The sequence below is a fragment of the Pyrgilauda ruficollis genome, unplaced genomic scaffold, assembly GCF_017590135.1.
Source record: "Pyrgilauda ruficollis isolate IOZ18807 unplaced genomic scaffold, ASM1759013v1 scaffold196, whole genome shotgun sequence".
NCBI classification, from domain to species: domain Eukaryota; kingdom Metazoa; phylum Chordata; class Aves; order Passeriformes; family Passeridae; genus Pyrgilauda; species Pyrgilauda ruficollis.
The window spans coordinates 142,927-160,709 of record NW_024518762.1 but is presented as its reverse complement, the minus strand read 5'-3'; the positions used below and the strand labels follow the sequence as shown (position 1 = coordinate 160,709).

At 38.0% G+C, this 17,783-nt stretch overlaps 1 protein-coding gene across 16 annotated transcripts in view; it reads right to left on the bottom strand.

Annotated features, from left to right (window-relative positions):
* Positions 1-17,783, bottom strand: part of BAZ2B (bromodomain adjacent to zinc finger domain 2B) — a 112,205-nt gene that overhangs the window by 15,237 nt on the left and 79,185 nt on the right. For 12 of the 16 annotated variants that reach the window (XM_041466048.1, XM_041466058.1, XM_041466053.1 and 9 more), the window contains 10 exons: positions 15,002-15,067; positions 14,244-14,309; positions 13,568-13,612; positions 13,285-13,317; positions 12,030-12,095; positions 9,486-9,626; positions 8,487-8,741; positions 7,518-7,732; positions 6,051-6,125; positions 710-953 (listed from right to left, as the gene is read on the bottom strand). In XM_041466048.1, coding sequence (XP_041321982.1) covers positions 710-953; positions 6,051-6,125; positions 7,518-7,732; positions 8,487-8,741; positions 9,486-9,626; positions 12,030-12,095; positions 13,285-13,317; positions 13,568-13,612; positions 14,244-14,309; positions 15,002-15,067 — 1,206 coding nt within the window. The remainder of the gene's footprint in view (positions 1-709; positions 954-6,050; positions 6,126-7,517; positions 7,733-8,486; positions 8,742-9,485; positions 9,627-12,029; positions 12,096-13,284; positions 13,318-13,567; positions 13,613-14,243; positions 14,310-15,001; positions 15,068-17,783) is intronic. The other 4 variants (XM_041466054.1, XM_041466055.1, XM_041466059.1 and 1 more) reach the window with 1 other exon arrangement.

The following is a 17,783-nucleotide window of genomic DNA, read 5'->3' as shown; positions in this document are numbered from 1 at the left end:
TCTGAACTATTTTAAGAACTTTGGGCTGTTCCTTTAAGGTATTCTCTTTAATTCATACAAACGATAGTACTTGAAATAAATCCACAATAACAGCACAGAGGGCTATTCCTACATTAGAAATTAGCTGGGTTTCTAATTAAGGGTGTATGCAAACATCTGAGTTCACATATGTTGGCTATATGCATTGTTCAAGCAGTCTTAAAAATCTTCAAATCTTGTATGAATGGATCATTTTCTGGCAAACAGAAAACATCCAGTGCAGCATCAAGTGCTTTAAAATGTAGTATTTTCTATTACTTGTGCCTTGCGTCAGGTTCCATCCAGTGGAAGCCTGTGCATTTCCTTTAAAAACCAGCTCAACAAGGTAGAAATCTTCCTCTATTGTATCTGACACTGACAAACAAAATTTATCACCTTGGGATCAAATAAAGTCAGGCAGTGACTATGTGGGGGAAGTTGTGAAAAAAAATGCACAAAAAGATCACTCAAGCTTCAAAACAGAGAATGTGAAATGTAACTGCATTGTTTGTTTTTTAGTTAACAAAATAATAAAAACTAATAAAAATTTTAAAATGTTGGAGGTAAGTTATTCTTCCCTCCTTTTTATGGCAAGATTTTTGGAAAACAGTGCCATATTACAGAAAAACAGAAGGAAAACAAGTTTCAGCTTATTTGCAAATGAAGTTTCACTATACTGACAGTTCCCCACCTCATCATCGCAAACTTCTGCCTTTTTTCCTTTTTTATCATCTTTGTCCTCTTCATCCTCATCATCCTCATCTGCCTGATCATCGCTGTCATCATCATCATCATCGTCGTAGTCACTGTCCCCTCCCTTCCGCCGGCGCTTGCGGCCGGGTGCGGGTGTCTCCAAGGAATGGGCTTCCTCGCCTCCGTCCCCACTCCCCGCAGCGTCTCTTTTACCCGTTTTCTTGGCATGAATGATTCTAAGCCTTTGAACACATGAGAAAGGGTGAGATGATGGATTATGGCTGTAGCATAAACATACCTCTCTTCCTATGAGATTGAAAGAAAATCATACATTTCAGATTTAAATTAGAGCTTCTGATCTATCATGACACTGCATTTTCTCAATATTTATTGTCACTAGTCAACAAGAAAAACTGATGTTATAAAACCCTTACTACTCGTGGTTCCATTCGGAATAGACTTTGTTTCTCCCAGGTCAATTTTACTGTGTGACTGTTCAGAAGAAATGAAACACAGGAGGGATTTTGAGAACTCAGGAAAGACGATACAGAAGACAGAACCATTTCAACTTTTTTATCCTTCATTTAATGCATTTAAGAACATGATGAAAAAATACCTGTGTCTGAGCCAGGGAGGAAAAGGCAAAAATCCTCACTTGGAAGTATGAAACTATATACATTGTATGGCAACAGCAAGGTTGATTTAAATTTTTTTTTTTTTTTCATGTTAGATTTTTATGAACTTTAAATATTATTTGACTTCAGACCTTTAGCTGAGCATTTTAAGATATACGTTTTTTCCTGGGGAATTTTAGTTACCTCAACTACTACAGATTACTCAAACTGTCATTTTTCCTTTTATGAAAGAAAAGGGAAACTTACATACCAGTTATTATGGTTGTAGTAGACTTCCTTCTTCTATAAAACCCCTATAAGACAAGATTCCACACAGCAAAAATTACAGTTCCACCTATCAGGGAGCTTGCAGGCAAACATGCTGAACCACAGGAGGTGTATATAGCCAGGCTGAACCAGTCACTTATCACGCAGACCAAAAACGCAACTGACTTAGAAGAGATTCATAAACGTGTAGAAAAGACAAAGATTTTTTAAGAGATGACTGAAGAAGGTAGGATGGGAAAAGCAGAACGGTAACGACAAACACAATTACCAGGACGTAATTCTTCCTTGTCGTACTCCTCTCTCTTCCCATCCTACAGAACAATATTCCATACAGCAAGTGGCTACAAGTACAATGAGTGCTGTCCAAGTACTGGTTCCAGGGAATACTGAGAAATGGACCAGCCTTCTAAAATGCTGATAACCACAGCCAGTTCTCAACAGCACAGACTGAAATGAAGGTGTCACTGTTCAACTGGGAGCAGCACTTTTTTTAGAAAAAGACTGTTAGCCAAGAAATCACCAAGGGGACTTGAAAACTGCTAGGCTTTGGTTTCTTGGTGTGGTTTTGTTATTGCTGTTGTTTTGGGTTGAGTTTCTATGCACTAGTTAATCCACTGGAGAATTTATAAAGTTTTATACATTTATTTTTTCCATACTAAGTGGACATTTACCTGTTTTAGTGAGTTAAAATATGTTTTTAAAAAATCTCAGGCCTTTCAGTGAATTTGAAAGCAAATAACATTTTCAGGTATGGTGCAAAAATCCTCAGTCTCACTGTGCATCAATACCACTCAGGCTATTGATTAAGTTTTTTAGAAAACTAATTTCCTTTTTACAAGGATAACTTCAAGCCTCTTCGTGTAGACTGGAAATTCCTGCCAATACACAGGAATTAGCTACCAAAATCACTAGTTAACGACTGGATTGTCTGCTGCAGCACTGGATGATTTTAGAGACAATTTACATACACTAAGATAATCTTGAAGAAACTCAGTAATAAAGCTGGCAAGTGAATGTTCTATGACCTGCCAACACCTCTTTCATATACCTAAAGGGAATCAGAAGAAACATAAAAAGCAACTTTTGCTGAAAGCAAAAATAAAGATGCAATGTTGTCAAGCACTAATGGAAGCTTGCACGATTACTGCAAATTATCAAACATGCAAATGAACCAAAGATGCTCTTCTTTGATAGCACCACAAACAGAAGAAGGCAGCAGTCCCTACTCAGAGCAGCGCAGAGGCAGAAACCAATGCCAGCATAACTTAAAAAATGTACAGTTATTTCAAGAAGCAGCATGATTCTTCTGTTGCTACTTAGACATATGGCTCACTGAGAGAAGAAAACCCTCACTTAGGAAACTGTTCAGTCTTTCTCGCTTTCAGGTATGGACCAAACCTACACCTGCAACTGCTGAGAGAATCATGAAGTCTACTGACCTATAAAAAGAGTGGGTGGCCCATCAGAGAACCAGGTGATTGACTTAAGCCTGCTCCAATCTGATCTATAATGCTTACTAGATCACAGAAGGAAAATTCACCTTCTGACTTAGTGCTCATGCCTTCCCCATAATTTTTGCATGTCAGTAGTAGGTAGTACCAAGGCAAAGAAATTCTGAACATTGTACTTTTAACATACTTCAGCTTGTGTCTCAAAAAATTAAAGTTTGGCAAATCAGCATTAGCATCTCCTACCGAAACTCAGGGTGTTATTTCTCCCCTTAGTAACACTGCTTTTCATATACCATCATCATTTAGAGTTGAAATGGTTTCATTCAACAGAAATTAACTTACACAGAACATACCACAACACTGGCATGTGAAAAGAGCACTGTTGCAGTGAAAAACTTAAGTCCTTTATAAAACCGAATTATTATAATAAACAAGTTATTAAACTGAATTATTATTACCTAATTCTTTAAGAGGCAGTATTTCATTTTTATTATTGATCTGGCTACAAAAGAGATGCCAAAGAGAAGATACGTGATAGAAAAGGAGATGCTGAGACTTTGATTGTCTAGTTTAAAAAAAAATCACAGAATCATCTCAGGTCAGAGTCTGACCACAGCTGTCACACAGAAAGCACAAAGAAAGATGACTTGATCATATGAGATAGGTGCCTTTACAAAAAAAGGGATTGGTACCAAGATTCACACCAATATGTGATAGAGAAGGAATTAGATGCAACCTCTCATTGACGATCAGCTAAGCAGAAACAGTCCAGGCAGTTCAGAACTCAAATTTCCAACCATCTATATATTACACTTATTAAGATCCTTGAGGGAAGGAGGAGAAAAGGAGGGAAGAGTGGGGAAAGGGGTGAGAGGGAAAACATCCCTTGAAACAAATTACAATGATTCCGTTTTACAACCTGGGATTTTACTGTTGCTTATTTGCATCTGTCAAGCACAGGCCTTTGCATTTACTTTTGCCCTCCTCCCCAGCTGAGAAGCTTATGTCATTAAAAAATGAGAACATAAGCACAAAAAAAATCCTTCATCAAACACATGTGATGCAGATACAATCTTTTCTCATCCCCCTTGGATATACTTGTAGCCAACCTGGACACAGTGGTTTGAAGATAAATGACAGCAAACACTGTCCAACCAGGCTCAGATTAAATAAATCCATTCCTCAGCCTCTGTTATTCATCCCCTACACACTTCCCGCAGAAGGGGCAGGTGCTGAGGGGCACATAAAAGTCTGTAGGCACGTAAAAAGAGGTCACAGCTCTTGATCACACAGCAAGTACTCAACTAACAAGTTATTGCCATGCAAAACTCTTTGGAACTGGGATGCTCAAAAATAAGACCAAGATGTGAATGGAAGGGGAAGATAACATGTAAGAATGAAGTCTGGAAGCAGAAGAAAATAGCAAAAAGAAGACTGAAGTGTACAGATTTCATTTCAGAGAAGTCCCAGAAGAGTTGTAAGGGTTTATGGAAAACACAATTGACATAATAAAGAAGAAAATATTGTTTAAAATTTATTGAAGAAGGCTCTTCTAAAACCTTCTTGGAATTCATCAGAAAAAGTGGAAAACTCAAAAATTTTGAATCAAAGATTGAGGGAGATGAATGAAGCTCACTGAATTCAAAGAAGCAGAAGAGCAACATTTCTGAGCTCTGCTGCAATACTTGCACTCAAAAATAGGGAGAGCACTACTGGAACCCAAAACCCACACAGGAGGGAAAAAAAAAAAAACAAGACATGGAAAAATTATGGTAGCAAGGAGGACGAGCTTGGGACTTCAGAGTATGATGCTCACTACTTGACAGAGAAGAAATGAAAGATTATAAGGAAAAGGGAAGATCCTACATCTACAAGTACTTACAGTTTGATGGAGGGAGAGAAAGACTAAGCAGACCGTAAGAAGACAAGGAGAGGGGAAGGGTCCCATTTTGCCAATGATAAGTTGGCTACATCAGAACTTCATAAACACTTCTTAAACCATATCCCATAGAGGGGACACAGATGAAGACAGGAAAAAAGTAACTGGGTTATCCTAAAGGTTAAAATACATTAACTCTGTGCAGACTGGGATTTGTAGTATTAGTAGAGAATGTCTTTTTATTGGTCTAATTTTTTCCTCTACCTCCCTCTTGTCCTTCTTCTTTACTTCTTTCCTTCTTCCTTCTGAGATACATTAAAGGGAAAAAATGGAGACATAAGATTAGAAATGAAAGTACCTAAAGCAAGGACTAAGAAAGGATTTACTGTTTCTAGCAAGAGGTAAAGATGACAAAGAAAAAAAAAAGCAGAGTCTGGCTATGCGTTTTTACCCCCTGTGATTCATTAACTTTATGCCGTCCAGCTTCCTGACAGTTGGAGCCAGTATGGTTGCTGTATGGAATTTTGTCTTGTAGGATGGGAGAACAGTGAATATGAAACTGACAACCCTTAAGAAGTTCAAATTTTACCTTAAACAGAAATATAAGAAATATAAAAAATATCTCAAAGCTTGCAATTTACACATGATCCCTAGCTATAGGGAACAACGTGACATTGACAGATGAGAAACACTAAGATAACATAAATTAGCAAATCACATTGTCCTAAAATGCCTTTCAGAATGAACACTGGGAATTATGGTAGGTCCAAATAAACTTTGATTATGTCAAATAGCAATTTTATGGGTCCTTTAATATTCCAATTCCAGTTTTTTGTTTCCTCCAAAGAATACAAAATTAGACTTGACTTTGCTCCAATTCTGAGTGACACTAACCCTCTGAATCTCATGCATCTTTAATAGACTGACTGGTGTTGCAACATCCCAAACCCGCATCTGTCTTAATTAAGCAGTTTGATTACTGATGTCTTGGTCAACCTGTAACTTCATAAGCTGATTTTGTACTTAAAACCAATTCCCTATAGAGCAGTGTATGTGAACAAAGGCAAAAAAGAAAAATATTGTAATATTTAAGGAAATGAAACTTACTTCCGAAGTTTGCCTTCAACCATCCATTTATCTCTCCTTAAGTTTGACATATAATCAATGTTTTTATCAATTTCACTGTCAAAGATGAAAATAATCCATTAACTGTGAACTTACGTATCTTTCTTCTGATAGACATTTATGCACAGACACTTTTACCTCAAATAACTGTCTTTTGAGAAATCATTAAAATTCAAAATAAATCACTTTAAAGCTAGGAAATCACAATACTAGGAATGCCAGCGTAGCACACTGCTGTACTTATGTCAGTCTTTATCCCCAATATCACCTCAGCTTTCTTTCCACAAGAAGCATGGCATTCAACATTTCTTTTCATAGCTCTAGTTCAGTGTCAAGCCTCCAAATGTCTTTGCCACAAAGCATGTAGCCCTGTGATGAAAAAACAGTTACCACTGGTACATCTGAAGTATTCTACCTAGGATCTCTGGGATCTACAATCCACCATTCACTTTTCACTGCAGAAACTGAAGAACCAAAAAGAGGGCTTCGGTGCAGTCACCGTCTACACGCCCATGTCCGAGACATCCCGGCCTCAGCAATTCAGCAGATTACAGTTGTTTCTATGATCAAAATATAGAAACTCGAGTTCTAAGTGAGCATTTCTATACATGGGACCAAACAATCATCTGCAACGAGGAAGTTTCTTTCTATGATGAGTTTGACTGATACATGTGAACTTTCTTGAACAGTTGATGCACAGCACTTGCACTGCCCACTTCTGCTATTTTTCAACTTCGGAAAACGTGAAGCATCTCTTCCATTCCTGCCTTATGCAATCCTGATTAACTTTTACAGCACAGTATACCAAATCCAGCACTCAATTAGGTAATGAAACACTTTACCATAGACAGACAGTCTGTGGAAGAACAGGAATCCCAAAAAATGGCATTTCCTAACGTTTTGTTGCATATTGGTGGGTTTGACAAGTTGTTGAACATAGAGGGGGGATTTAAAATTATGAAATGTTACACACTACTGACCACAAATGTACATGTACACCTTCTTGAATTACTGTGATGATACATCAAGCATGCCACCTCACCTCATGACCCTACTTAAAGACACACCTTCAAAACATCTTCAAAAACAGAAGGAAAAAAGGGAAAATAGTGTACTCCAGAAGCCTTGAACAACTGTTCTAAATTATTCCCTAGAATTCCTAATAAATTTCTTGGCAATTAATCTCATCTTTTATTCCAAAAATTGCTAGAGAAATTTTGGTTCAGGCTTTGAAAACAAAATTACAGACCAAACATGGAAAAGTTACATTCTTCCATCATATCAACAGTACATAAAGGTAAGAAGCAGTAACTCAACCAATTTCAGCTTTCATTGTAAGAGGAACATAAGTAGTCCTCCTGTAACAGAATACAGTGAATACACAGTATTTCTCAACTACAACATTTTTTGTAATTTTAATTTCACACACCTGTTTGGGAAAAAACTTACCTTACTACACTTTTGCTGCATGCTAACTCATTGACCAGAAAAGCAAGTACTGATGCTTTCTGAGCTGGAGAATGTGCCTGAAAAGCTTTTGTCTTCAAGCTCTCTGTCAGCTCTGTTTGCCCACAATGAGCCTCCATGAAAATCTGCAGAATCTCAGACACATTATCTCGATTGATACCAACGTTCAGTAAGTGTTCCCCGAGAATAGTTTTAGCCTAAAAAGAACAAAGACATTTTAAGCAATCATGTTTCAAACACACCTTTGTAGGCTATATTATTGTTCATTGAAGACGGTATAGGTTTGTTTGCTTTTTTACATAAGGACATCAAACAGATTATTCTCTGAGACTATTCAAATGTAAATCTTAAATACAGTAACAAATTAGAATGTCTTCACTTCTAAGTTTTTAAAAACAGAGATAATATTAGCAATAATTAAATAGATTACATGTAAAAAGGCATGGTCCAACTGAAAACTGATGAATACTGCTGTGTACAATGATACTATGAAGAGCTCTAGAGTGGAAGAAAGCTATATTGACTTGAAAAAGAAGACCAGTAGGAAAGAGAGTAATGAATGAATTGGGGTTTTGATGCAGTGACCTAGACAGCAGACCTTAGGGAAAGAAATAGCAACATTCACTGAGACTATAACATGAGGATAAGAATGCAAAGGAATAGACAGAAAGGAGTTAAAAGACATGGCCACAGATGTGACAGTGCCCTACAAAAGGTCCAAATAAAAATGGGACGTGTGTTTGTGTGAACAGAAAATGCACAGAAATTTATCATGTCTGGAAAATGGGAAGGCTGATGGGACACAAAGTTTTGGAGTAACATTAGAACTGTGACACTGAAGAAAAGAATTAGGAAAGACAAAGGAAAGCCATATGAGAGAGGTGTCAGAGACGCGTTATAAAGAACGCATTCGTATATACAGGGTGTTTACTATGGATTTTTTCTTTTTACCTTGTATCCTGTACCAAGTCCAGGATCGCACACAGCTGCAGATACAAGTTTCACAAGCAAGTCCTGTACTTCTCCCATGCTGTCCCCTATGTTGAGCAAACCCTCTTGAAGAACACTCAGGGAAGGAACATCTATGGTCACATCAAAGCCAAGAACTTTACCGAAGTTACGCAGGAACTGCACTACCATGAGACAATCCGAAAATGTGCTTCCATCAAGAACGAGGCCTGGGATGCGAGGCAGCTCTGGGAAAGGCTGGAAAGCAAAGAAAAAAGTGAAAGATTCCGTAGCATATTTCAAAAGAAAATTTTTTTTATAACAGCTGGGAAAGTTGACTGACACTTACTTCTAACCTACAGCATGACAATACTGGAAGACACAGGCAACCTTCCTTCCAAGGGGTACCCTGCACCCCTTGTCCATTCAATGCTGAAGCACACTTAAATTTTCACAAATTATAGGAGGCAAGAGATTAAGAAATACATCCTTTTTGGCCAGGAGACACTGTAAGGATCTATTCTGAGCCAAATTACTGTAAAAGGTGGTTTAAAATTATTTAGTGGAAAAAGGGAAGGGATTTCTCTGGAACAGACTTTGAACCCAACCTTCGTCAAGTCCTTACGGACAAAAACGAAGAACTCAGAACACTGGGAGAGTAACTCATTTTGAGCAACATTTAAGAGTTCTCTAGAGGACTATATACTGCCTGTGTACTGTGACATGATGCACATTCCTGATATAAAAATAACTTGAGTAAAGAATTTTTTTTAAGCAATCATGCTGTTTGGGAAGCAGGCCTCTTTTAAACAAAAAGCTTTTAATTAAGTAAGCATACACTACTGTGAAGCGTTCTAGTATCTTGTATTTGTATATATTTCAAATAGCTCTCCAATTACCTCAATTAAAACTTGAATGCTTTGAGTGTGGCTGCAAGAAGAAAGTTATTGACAGAATTATAAAATACACAAACAAGAAGTAAGTCTATGTTGTTGTGATTACCTTCTGGTCTGCTAAGCACATATCTTCATTAGGCTTCTTTAGCTCCTTTGCCATTTCTAATTCCAATCTTCGCTGTTCCAGTTTACGTTCCTTATTTAATCTTTTTTCATCACGTTTCTCTTGCTTTAGCCGCTCTTTTTCCTTAAGAGAATTAAAAGGGAAAAAAATAAACCCCACATATTAAATTTACAAAGGAACGACCTAAGAATTTGAAAAGCACTAGGCCTGTAACCTTAATAACTGCCACATCAATTAAGGAACCTGCATTAAAGTAAAGGGGAGGGGAAAACTAGAACAAAATCACTGAATTTGTAAAACAATCTAAGACTCACTTTTTTCTCTCCTGTCCATACAGACACAGGTTTCAAGTATGTTTGCAAAGAAAAACTCTTTGAAGTACCATTTGAGAAAGATGACGGAGTGAAAATACGGCAAAGAGCTGCCATGCAAGGCACCTGATTTTAAAGGCTCTGCTTAACCCCAAAATCGTTAATCTGCACCTGCTACAGCAGAAACCACTTAAGAAAACCCTCTAAACAATACATGGTTTAAGAAGTCCCATAATATATAAACTAGATATGAATACCTTATAAAACACAACTGATCTTTTCAAACACAGGTAGCTTCTGGCCTTGAATTACCATACACTTTGCATGCAGCCTGAAACTGAACATGTTGTCCTTCATGTCTTATATGCACAATAAGAACACACACATCATCAAGTGAGAAGCCAAGCATCTACTGTCTCTTCAACAGTCTCCACAGTGGAGTCACACCAATACTACACCAACTCTGTAACATGCCAAGACTGCCTATGAACCCAGAGCTCCTGTGGCCTTTCCCATCCCCGGTGCCAGGGGTTCTGCTGCCGATCCACCGTCCTGATGACACAACTGCCCACACACCTCTGTGCAGCCAACATCGAGTGTAAAATCTATGGAATCTGCCAGACACCAGCACCACCTGTTCAGAGCACATAACTGCGTATAACCGAACACATGTATGTGTGTGTGCCTCTACTCAAGAACCTGATAAAATACAAAACTGAAGATACTGCATGTGCTTTTCACCTGCAGACACAGAAGGGCTAAGATGCTTCCCATTACTCAGAACCACTCCCTACTATTCTGTTAGCTTAAGAGGTCACTCTCCTCTTCCATTTACTACCACCGTATTTTGCAATAATGAGAGTATGGGCAATACTAAGTCAGGCTCTGCTGCATTTGTAGGTCAGTATTAATCACTGACTTCTCTGTAGAGTTCTGGCAGGCCGTATGACTTTCTATTCTTCCTTTCTGTTCTACATGGAGTATTATCAGACCACTAGTGACACCTGTGGATAATCACTGTGAGTGCACAGAGATCATGACTTCTACTACTACAGTCTTTAGTGGATTTTACGCAAGATCAAGCTTCACATTACACACAAAGAACATATTTGGACCAGTCAATTTACACTGGCAGAAAAAAATGCATTGACATTCAGAACTACCCATCTGCTTGCTGCTCTACAGCTGCGTAAGCATCCTCTGTACTGCCAACATAGGCCCTCTTTATCTACACCGAGTTCTTAAGAGACATCTTGTATAGAAAAATCACAATACACTAAAGAACATACAAAATCCCTAACTTGACGCTCTTTGATTTGCTTTTTGAAAATGGTTTATTGCCTTTTATCCTAGCCCATGTAAATGTCCCAAGGTCATCCAGCATTGCTTACAACTTGTTTTTGCCAATTCAAAACAGAAGAAAACAAGAGATGTATTATGGATATTTATGTGGCCACACAGTAATTTACATTGATGATGTAAATTTATGATTAAAACCAAAAACTTCAGTTGCACTACGTTTCATAAATCTATTTAAACATTACTTCTACTGGTTGAAATAGACACTCTTCTATGTCTATTAGAGTAAAAATATAATTGGAGCACTGGATCAGACTAAATGACCATTTAGCCTGATAGCCTGATTTCCAGCAGTGGAATGAGTGCTTGGGGTATCATCTTCCTCTATTTCCTTGTACTGAAGTACTATTCACTTTTTCTGAGGTTTGGTCAGTCACTTTTGTTGAAATTTGCAAATACAATCCTAGACAGAAGTTTTAACAACTTCCTTAACAGCTACGTGTTAGAACGATGGCTATCTTATTTCAGTATCTTCATTATCTGCACTTTACTTACAAAAGTTTCAGGATATGGACATAAAAACAAGTCTCAAGATATAGAAATACATAAATGTAAAACAAAAAGTACATTAGTAATTGTGGAGCTTTTGCATTTTACTTAGGTTTCCTCTCAAAAACATCCAGAACTCTCAAAACTGGGCAATCTGCACCAATGTTCAACCCTCTCCCTCCAAGTAAAAAAGCTTTTTTAAATTTGAATAGAATTTCCTATATTTTAATTTGTGCCTAATGTTTCTTGTCCTACTGCTGCAATGTACACAAATCAAATTATATATAACATAAAAAGACATTGCTCTTCTACAGATGACTGTAGAACGAAACTAAGAAAACTTCAAACTTTCAGAGTTAATACTCACTTCTGCTTTTTTACGTGCTTCCATGGCTTTCATAAGCATCATATGTTGTCTTCTCCGTTCTCGTTCCTGTTGAAGCGGGTAATATTAGAACAAAACTAAACCACATTTTCAAATCAATAAAAAAGCGGAGTAACAAATTTAGCATTAATAGACAAGTCACAGTAAATACTAAATATAGGACAAGAATGGCCAAGTCTGTGCATGTTTTAGTTCAGGTTTAGAAAGCAAATACAAGAACAATCAAAAGCAAAAAGGTAAAGCAATGAACATGGAGACAGTGTAAATAAGAAGCATACAGATTTACTTATGGTCAGTTGTGATGCTCCTTCATAAGCTGGCAGAACAAAAAGCAAAATGGTTGGCTGGAACAGGTCAGTTACCTTACATCTGCTATGACGGAACTTGCAATTTACTTCTTCAATAGCCAATTCAGCAGAAATTTTAAACTGGTCTTTTTCAAACATTGCAAGTATTAACATTTTTCTAACCAAGCAACAAATTAACATGATTAATTTTATCAGCTCTAGTTCAGTTTTAATCAAGCCAGTGGTGGTGCATGTACATATGCAACAACACTTGCTTTTACTGATGCCTGTCCCTCAGTAAATTATGTCAGTAGCTTCAAATGCATTAAGGAGCAATATTCTAAGGCACTAAGTACAGGGGATTTGCCTTCAGCTTAACAGCTGAAGAGCAAATCTCGGCCCCAGCAAAGGCTATAGGAATTTTATCACCTAATTTGGTGAGGCTAGAATTACATTCTAATATTTCATTGTATACTTATAAAATTATGTATTTACCACCAACTGAAAGCTAATTTCCTCAGTATCTTACAAGGGGAAGACATCACCCTGATTTCTAAAACAGGTTAATTCAAATTGTGTTTAAAATGTCTGGTTTCATTCCCAGTGAATGGGACAAGGCTTGCAAAAATCATCCAAGTGACCATCCTAATGATTTTGCATCAATCCATGATTTTATATACTAGTCAAATTTTTACTGGGACATCAATTACATAGATCCCTGGTTAAAAACCACATTTAGTTACTGTCACATTCAATTTATACACATGTTCAAGACATGTCTTTTTTTCCTTAACAGACAAGACAAGCAGATGTATGCAATGCACTGTGCTGTAAAGCCATGCAGCAGTATGTAATATGACAGCAGCCAGTGCTACATTTTATGCATTGCTATGACAACCATATCACAACCAAATCACAATGCGGTGTTAGATGTACAAAAATAAACATACCCATACCATATCTAGTCTATGCCTCTCCAACTCCTGGTAGAAAGAGTTGGCACAACATTATGAAACAGAAATCACAAAGTCATAAAACCACTTTATAATCCCCCAAAAGACCCCAATACCAAAGCAAAGCAAAAAATCGTAAGGCGAAAGAAAATCTGTGCAGGAATCAAACCCAGAAGTTTAAAAAGGGCATTTTTGAGGATTCAACCCCTCCCCCATACAACTGAAAGTAGCAGCTGACAATTGGCATTCTGTCTGTTTGGTCAACCAAACTTATACCAACCTGGTGCTTCAGAAGAACAGCCTGCTGTCTTCTCATCTCTTTCTCCTTCAACAGAAGAACAGAAATGTATTGTTTTAAAACATCCATCAAAATTTGCTTACCAAATTGCACAGTTCTGCCACACCAAAATGGCACATCTGAGTTAAATTCTAACTTACAGAGAAGGATACACAACATACATGACAGTAAGTCTGGTGAGTTGAGAGTTCCATGATAGAACACACCTAGAATACTGAAGCAGCAATAGAAGTACTTATATATATATATATACACACACAGAGAGACACTGTATTTTCCAGTATTTGTCAAAGACTTCTGTAGTCTTGCATGCATTACAGCCTAGAAAAGACTATGCTTGCCAAGAAACAACATCATTTTTCGATACAGTGTGCTTAAGAGTATTGCGAATAATGTTACTGCATGAACATTTTATTATGCAAACCATGGCAATGGCATATAAAGTACTGTCTCTGTATATCTGTGTGTGTCACACATACACAAACTCCTCTGCATATGCTTCGTGCCTTTTTATAACCATACATACATGGCATTATTTGCTGTCTGTATGTACAGCTTCATTACCCATGAATAGCCTCCCAGATTTATTGCTTTTATACATCAACATAGGTTATGCACAATAACACAGTTCTTGTTTTTGGAGCTCCTCTAAACTAACCTTTATTCGTTTTTCCGCTTCCAATAATTTGGCATTTGCTGCTTCTTCCTTCTTTTTCTTTTTAGCCTGTGCATGCAAAACAGGTCACACAACAGCACAATCACAACTTGAAAATAATCTGACTAGAAGCAAAGTTACGTATTTTTAAAAGTTAAGGACATCATCACTTACTGTGTACATTGCAAGAAATCTCTAATGCAGCTTTCACAATCAATTCACATTTCAGTTACTTAAAAAAAATTCAACCAAAATTTCAAATCCCACTCAAAACTCTTTCACCTGGCTATTTTAAGAAACCAACACACATAGAAATGGCAAAGAGTTTACTATTAATTTTTATGGCAATGGAGACTTGAAAACTAGCAATTTATCTTTGCTAGTACACTAGCAAAACTGTAGAGTATACTCTAATACAGACATAGTATTTCTAAACCCACTTCATATAGAACAGAACATTGTATTAATATTCTGCTACTGCAAACTTTTTCTCTAAGGAATTGCTCTGGTGTTAACTTATGTACACACAAGACTATTCTGATAGAAAATCGTGAGCCCAAGTGTGAATACTTGTAAGATTATGGATCACAGTTTATGCTGACCTTTTAAGAAAAATAATTTAAGACACATCTTTGAACTGGCCTTTGGAAATAAGGTTGTTAGAGCTGCTATATTTAGTTACGCTTCTAACTACATGTGTGACTACTAAAATACATTTTAAAATGGCAGTGGAAAAATTACATTTGAGCCCTTATTTTTACCTCCAAAATTTGCTGAGCTCGAAGTTCTTTCTCCATTCTAATTTGCTGAATTCGCTTAATTTTTTCCTACAAGGGTAAGAAAGTTACTTCTTTAAAAAATACATATGAAGGAAATTATACTTTTTTAATACATATACTTTCACATACTATACTTTACATACTATACTTTTTTATACATATACTTTCACATTTTAAAAATGACAAAGTTTATACATATTTTTTTGTTATTGAGTTTCACCCATTTTAGTCAACTGCTCCCGTAAGCTTAGAAATTTTACTAGTATTAGATGTCTGGTATAACCCTGAAGGAAGCCACACCTAGTTATGCGTGGGTGCTCATGTTTAAGTTGTCAAAGTTTTTATTATTTTTTTAACACCTTCAAAAGGCCCAGATTAATGACCAAGTAAGGAAACTAGAGTATTCCAATTCCAGGTGACAGTGGTGAAGCTAGTTAAGAATGAACAGAAGGGTGAGCTATGCCATGAACTAGATGATGTTTTGAAGTGATCTCTCTGACCAAAAAACAGCAAGGTCTGTCCAAGCACTGTTTGTGCCTCGGTTCTTGCAGCCTCTCTCAGGCCATTACGGTGCCATGGGCAGCACAGCGAGCTGAGCTCAGCAAAACCCAAAGCTCATGCGTGCTCTGTCAGCCAGGAACACTCCCCCAACATGCAACCTGGGCAACATGCTCAGCTAAGTACACTCCAGTTTATCCAGATATTTAAAGCACTCAGGTAATTGATGCTAATTTTGGAAGCTTTAGTACGCAGTTTAGTGAATTTTATACATGCTGTAACAAAAGAAGTAATTGGAACAGGAACCATGCGTACTACAACACATTTAAGCATGTTTCACCATGGTGAGAAGAAAATGATCAAGTTATGCCCTCCACAGATGGATGCTGGGCAACCATATTCTAATATATTCTTCTTCATAAATTAGTTCCTAAAATCTGAACCAAGTCTTACTACACTGATTGAGAAATGTAATTATTGCAAACACTGGAATCATTTCACACTACCTGTGCTGCATAGGTTTGTCTGTTAAATTAGCTATTAAAAATTCATTATTTGATTATCTCAAAAGAGCTGAATGAGCCACAGTGACTAGGGAGGACCATTTTGAAGAACAGTGAATACATCCAGCTGGACTTCCTGTAAAGTTTTAATAGCAAAACCCAGACCATGGAATATCCCTGCAAGCTGGGGGAGGCGTAGACCAGAAGCTTGAAAAGGAGCTCAATGAGCTCCTCTGGACCAGCAGACGCTTTCCCAACAGTGAGGGGAAAGCCCATCTGTACAGAATACATTGTTTTCTTGTGAGCTGGCCTGAGACTCTTAGAACAAGGATAGTTCTAAAATTTTACTCTCTGGAGAACACATAGTGATGTATACACTTTATTGAAAAATAACTAAAACCAAAACCAAGCTCGTAAGAAAAGATAATTTAAAATATTTAACAGTAAAAGAGCAATCATGGATGAGAAAGACATACCAAGTTTTCTGACAAATAGAGCTCTAATACATGAAGTCTAATAAACTCCAGGCAAATCCTATGAGCTCTGTAAACTGTTGACAAGTCCAACATAATACAATCTTACCAAGAAAATTAATTCAGAGGCCTTGTTCAGACAGTGCTGAACTTTCTAAACATGAAGCTTCCATGTGAAGCTCACAGCATGGGCCTTAAATCTCTATTATCCCCCATTATACTTGAAAACAAAGTGCAAAAGTTGAAAGCATATGCTACACCCTCTTACAGAACCAAAGAATCACCAGGTTGGAAGACACTTAAACATCATCAAGTCCAACCCAGCCCCAACACCTCAACTAAACCCCAACACCCAGTGCCACATCCAGGCTTTTTTTAAACACATCCAAGGATGGTGACTCCATCACCTCCCCGGGCAGACCATTCCAGAACTTTTATCACCATTTCTGTAAAAAACATTTTCCTAATATCCAACCTATATTTCCCTTGGTGTGGCTTGAGACTGTGTGCTCTGGTTGTGTCAGTGCTGCCTGGAGACAGAGCCCAGCCCCAGCTGAGCACAGGCACCTTTCAGAGCTGTGCAGAGTGAGGAGGGCACCCCTGAGTCTCCTTTTCTCCAGGTGAGCACCCCCAGCTCCCTCAGTGGTTCCTCTCAGGGTTTGTGTTCCCAGCCCCTCTCCAGCCTCGTTGCCTCCTCTGGATGGGCTGGAGCATCTGAACGTCCTTCCCAAACTGAGGGGCCAGGACTGGGCACAGCACTTGAGGTGTGCCCCCACCAGCGTCCTGTGCAGGGGCAGAATGACCTCCCTGCTCCTGCTGGCCACACCATTCCTGATCCAGGCCAGGAGCCATTGGCCTTCTTGGCCACCTGGGCACACTGCTGCCTCATGTCCAGCCTGCTGTCCATCAGGTCCTTCTCTGCCTGGACACTGTCCAGTCACACCATCCCCAGCCTATAAGGCTGCAGGGAGTTATTGTGGCCAAAATGCAGGACTCTCAGCTCCATAAAGGTAAGAGTTAACACAGCAAACTTTTCAGCAGAGATCAGAATAAAGAACTGTATCAGAGAAGAAAGTACTCTGTACATTGAAAAAATGAGTTTTATCAGGTTACACACCAAGAAGGAATATGATGACGACAAACAAGGTCTGGATTTGATGCATTTGACAATTTAAAAATTCTTGCTCCCTGGACCCCTCGGAATGTAAGGACCACTTGAAAATCATAGCATGCTCCTTTTCTCTAGCAAGTATGGGCTGCCTTAAGAAGTGGACAGCTTGAAACTGTCAT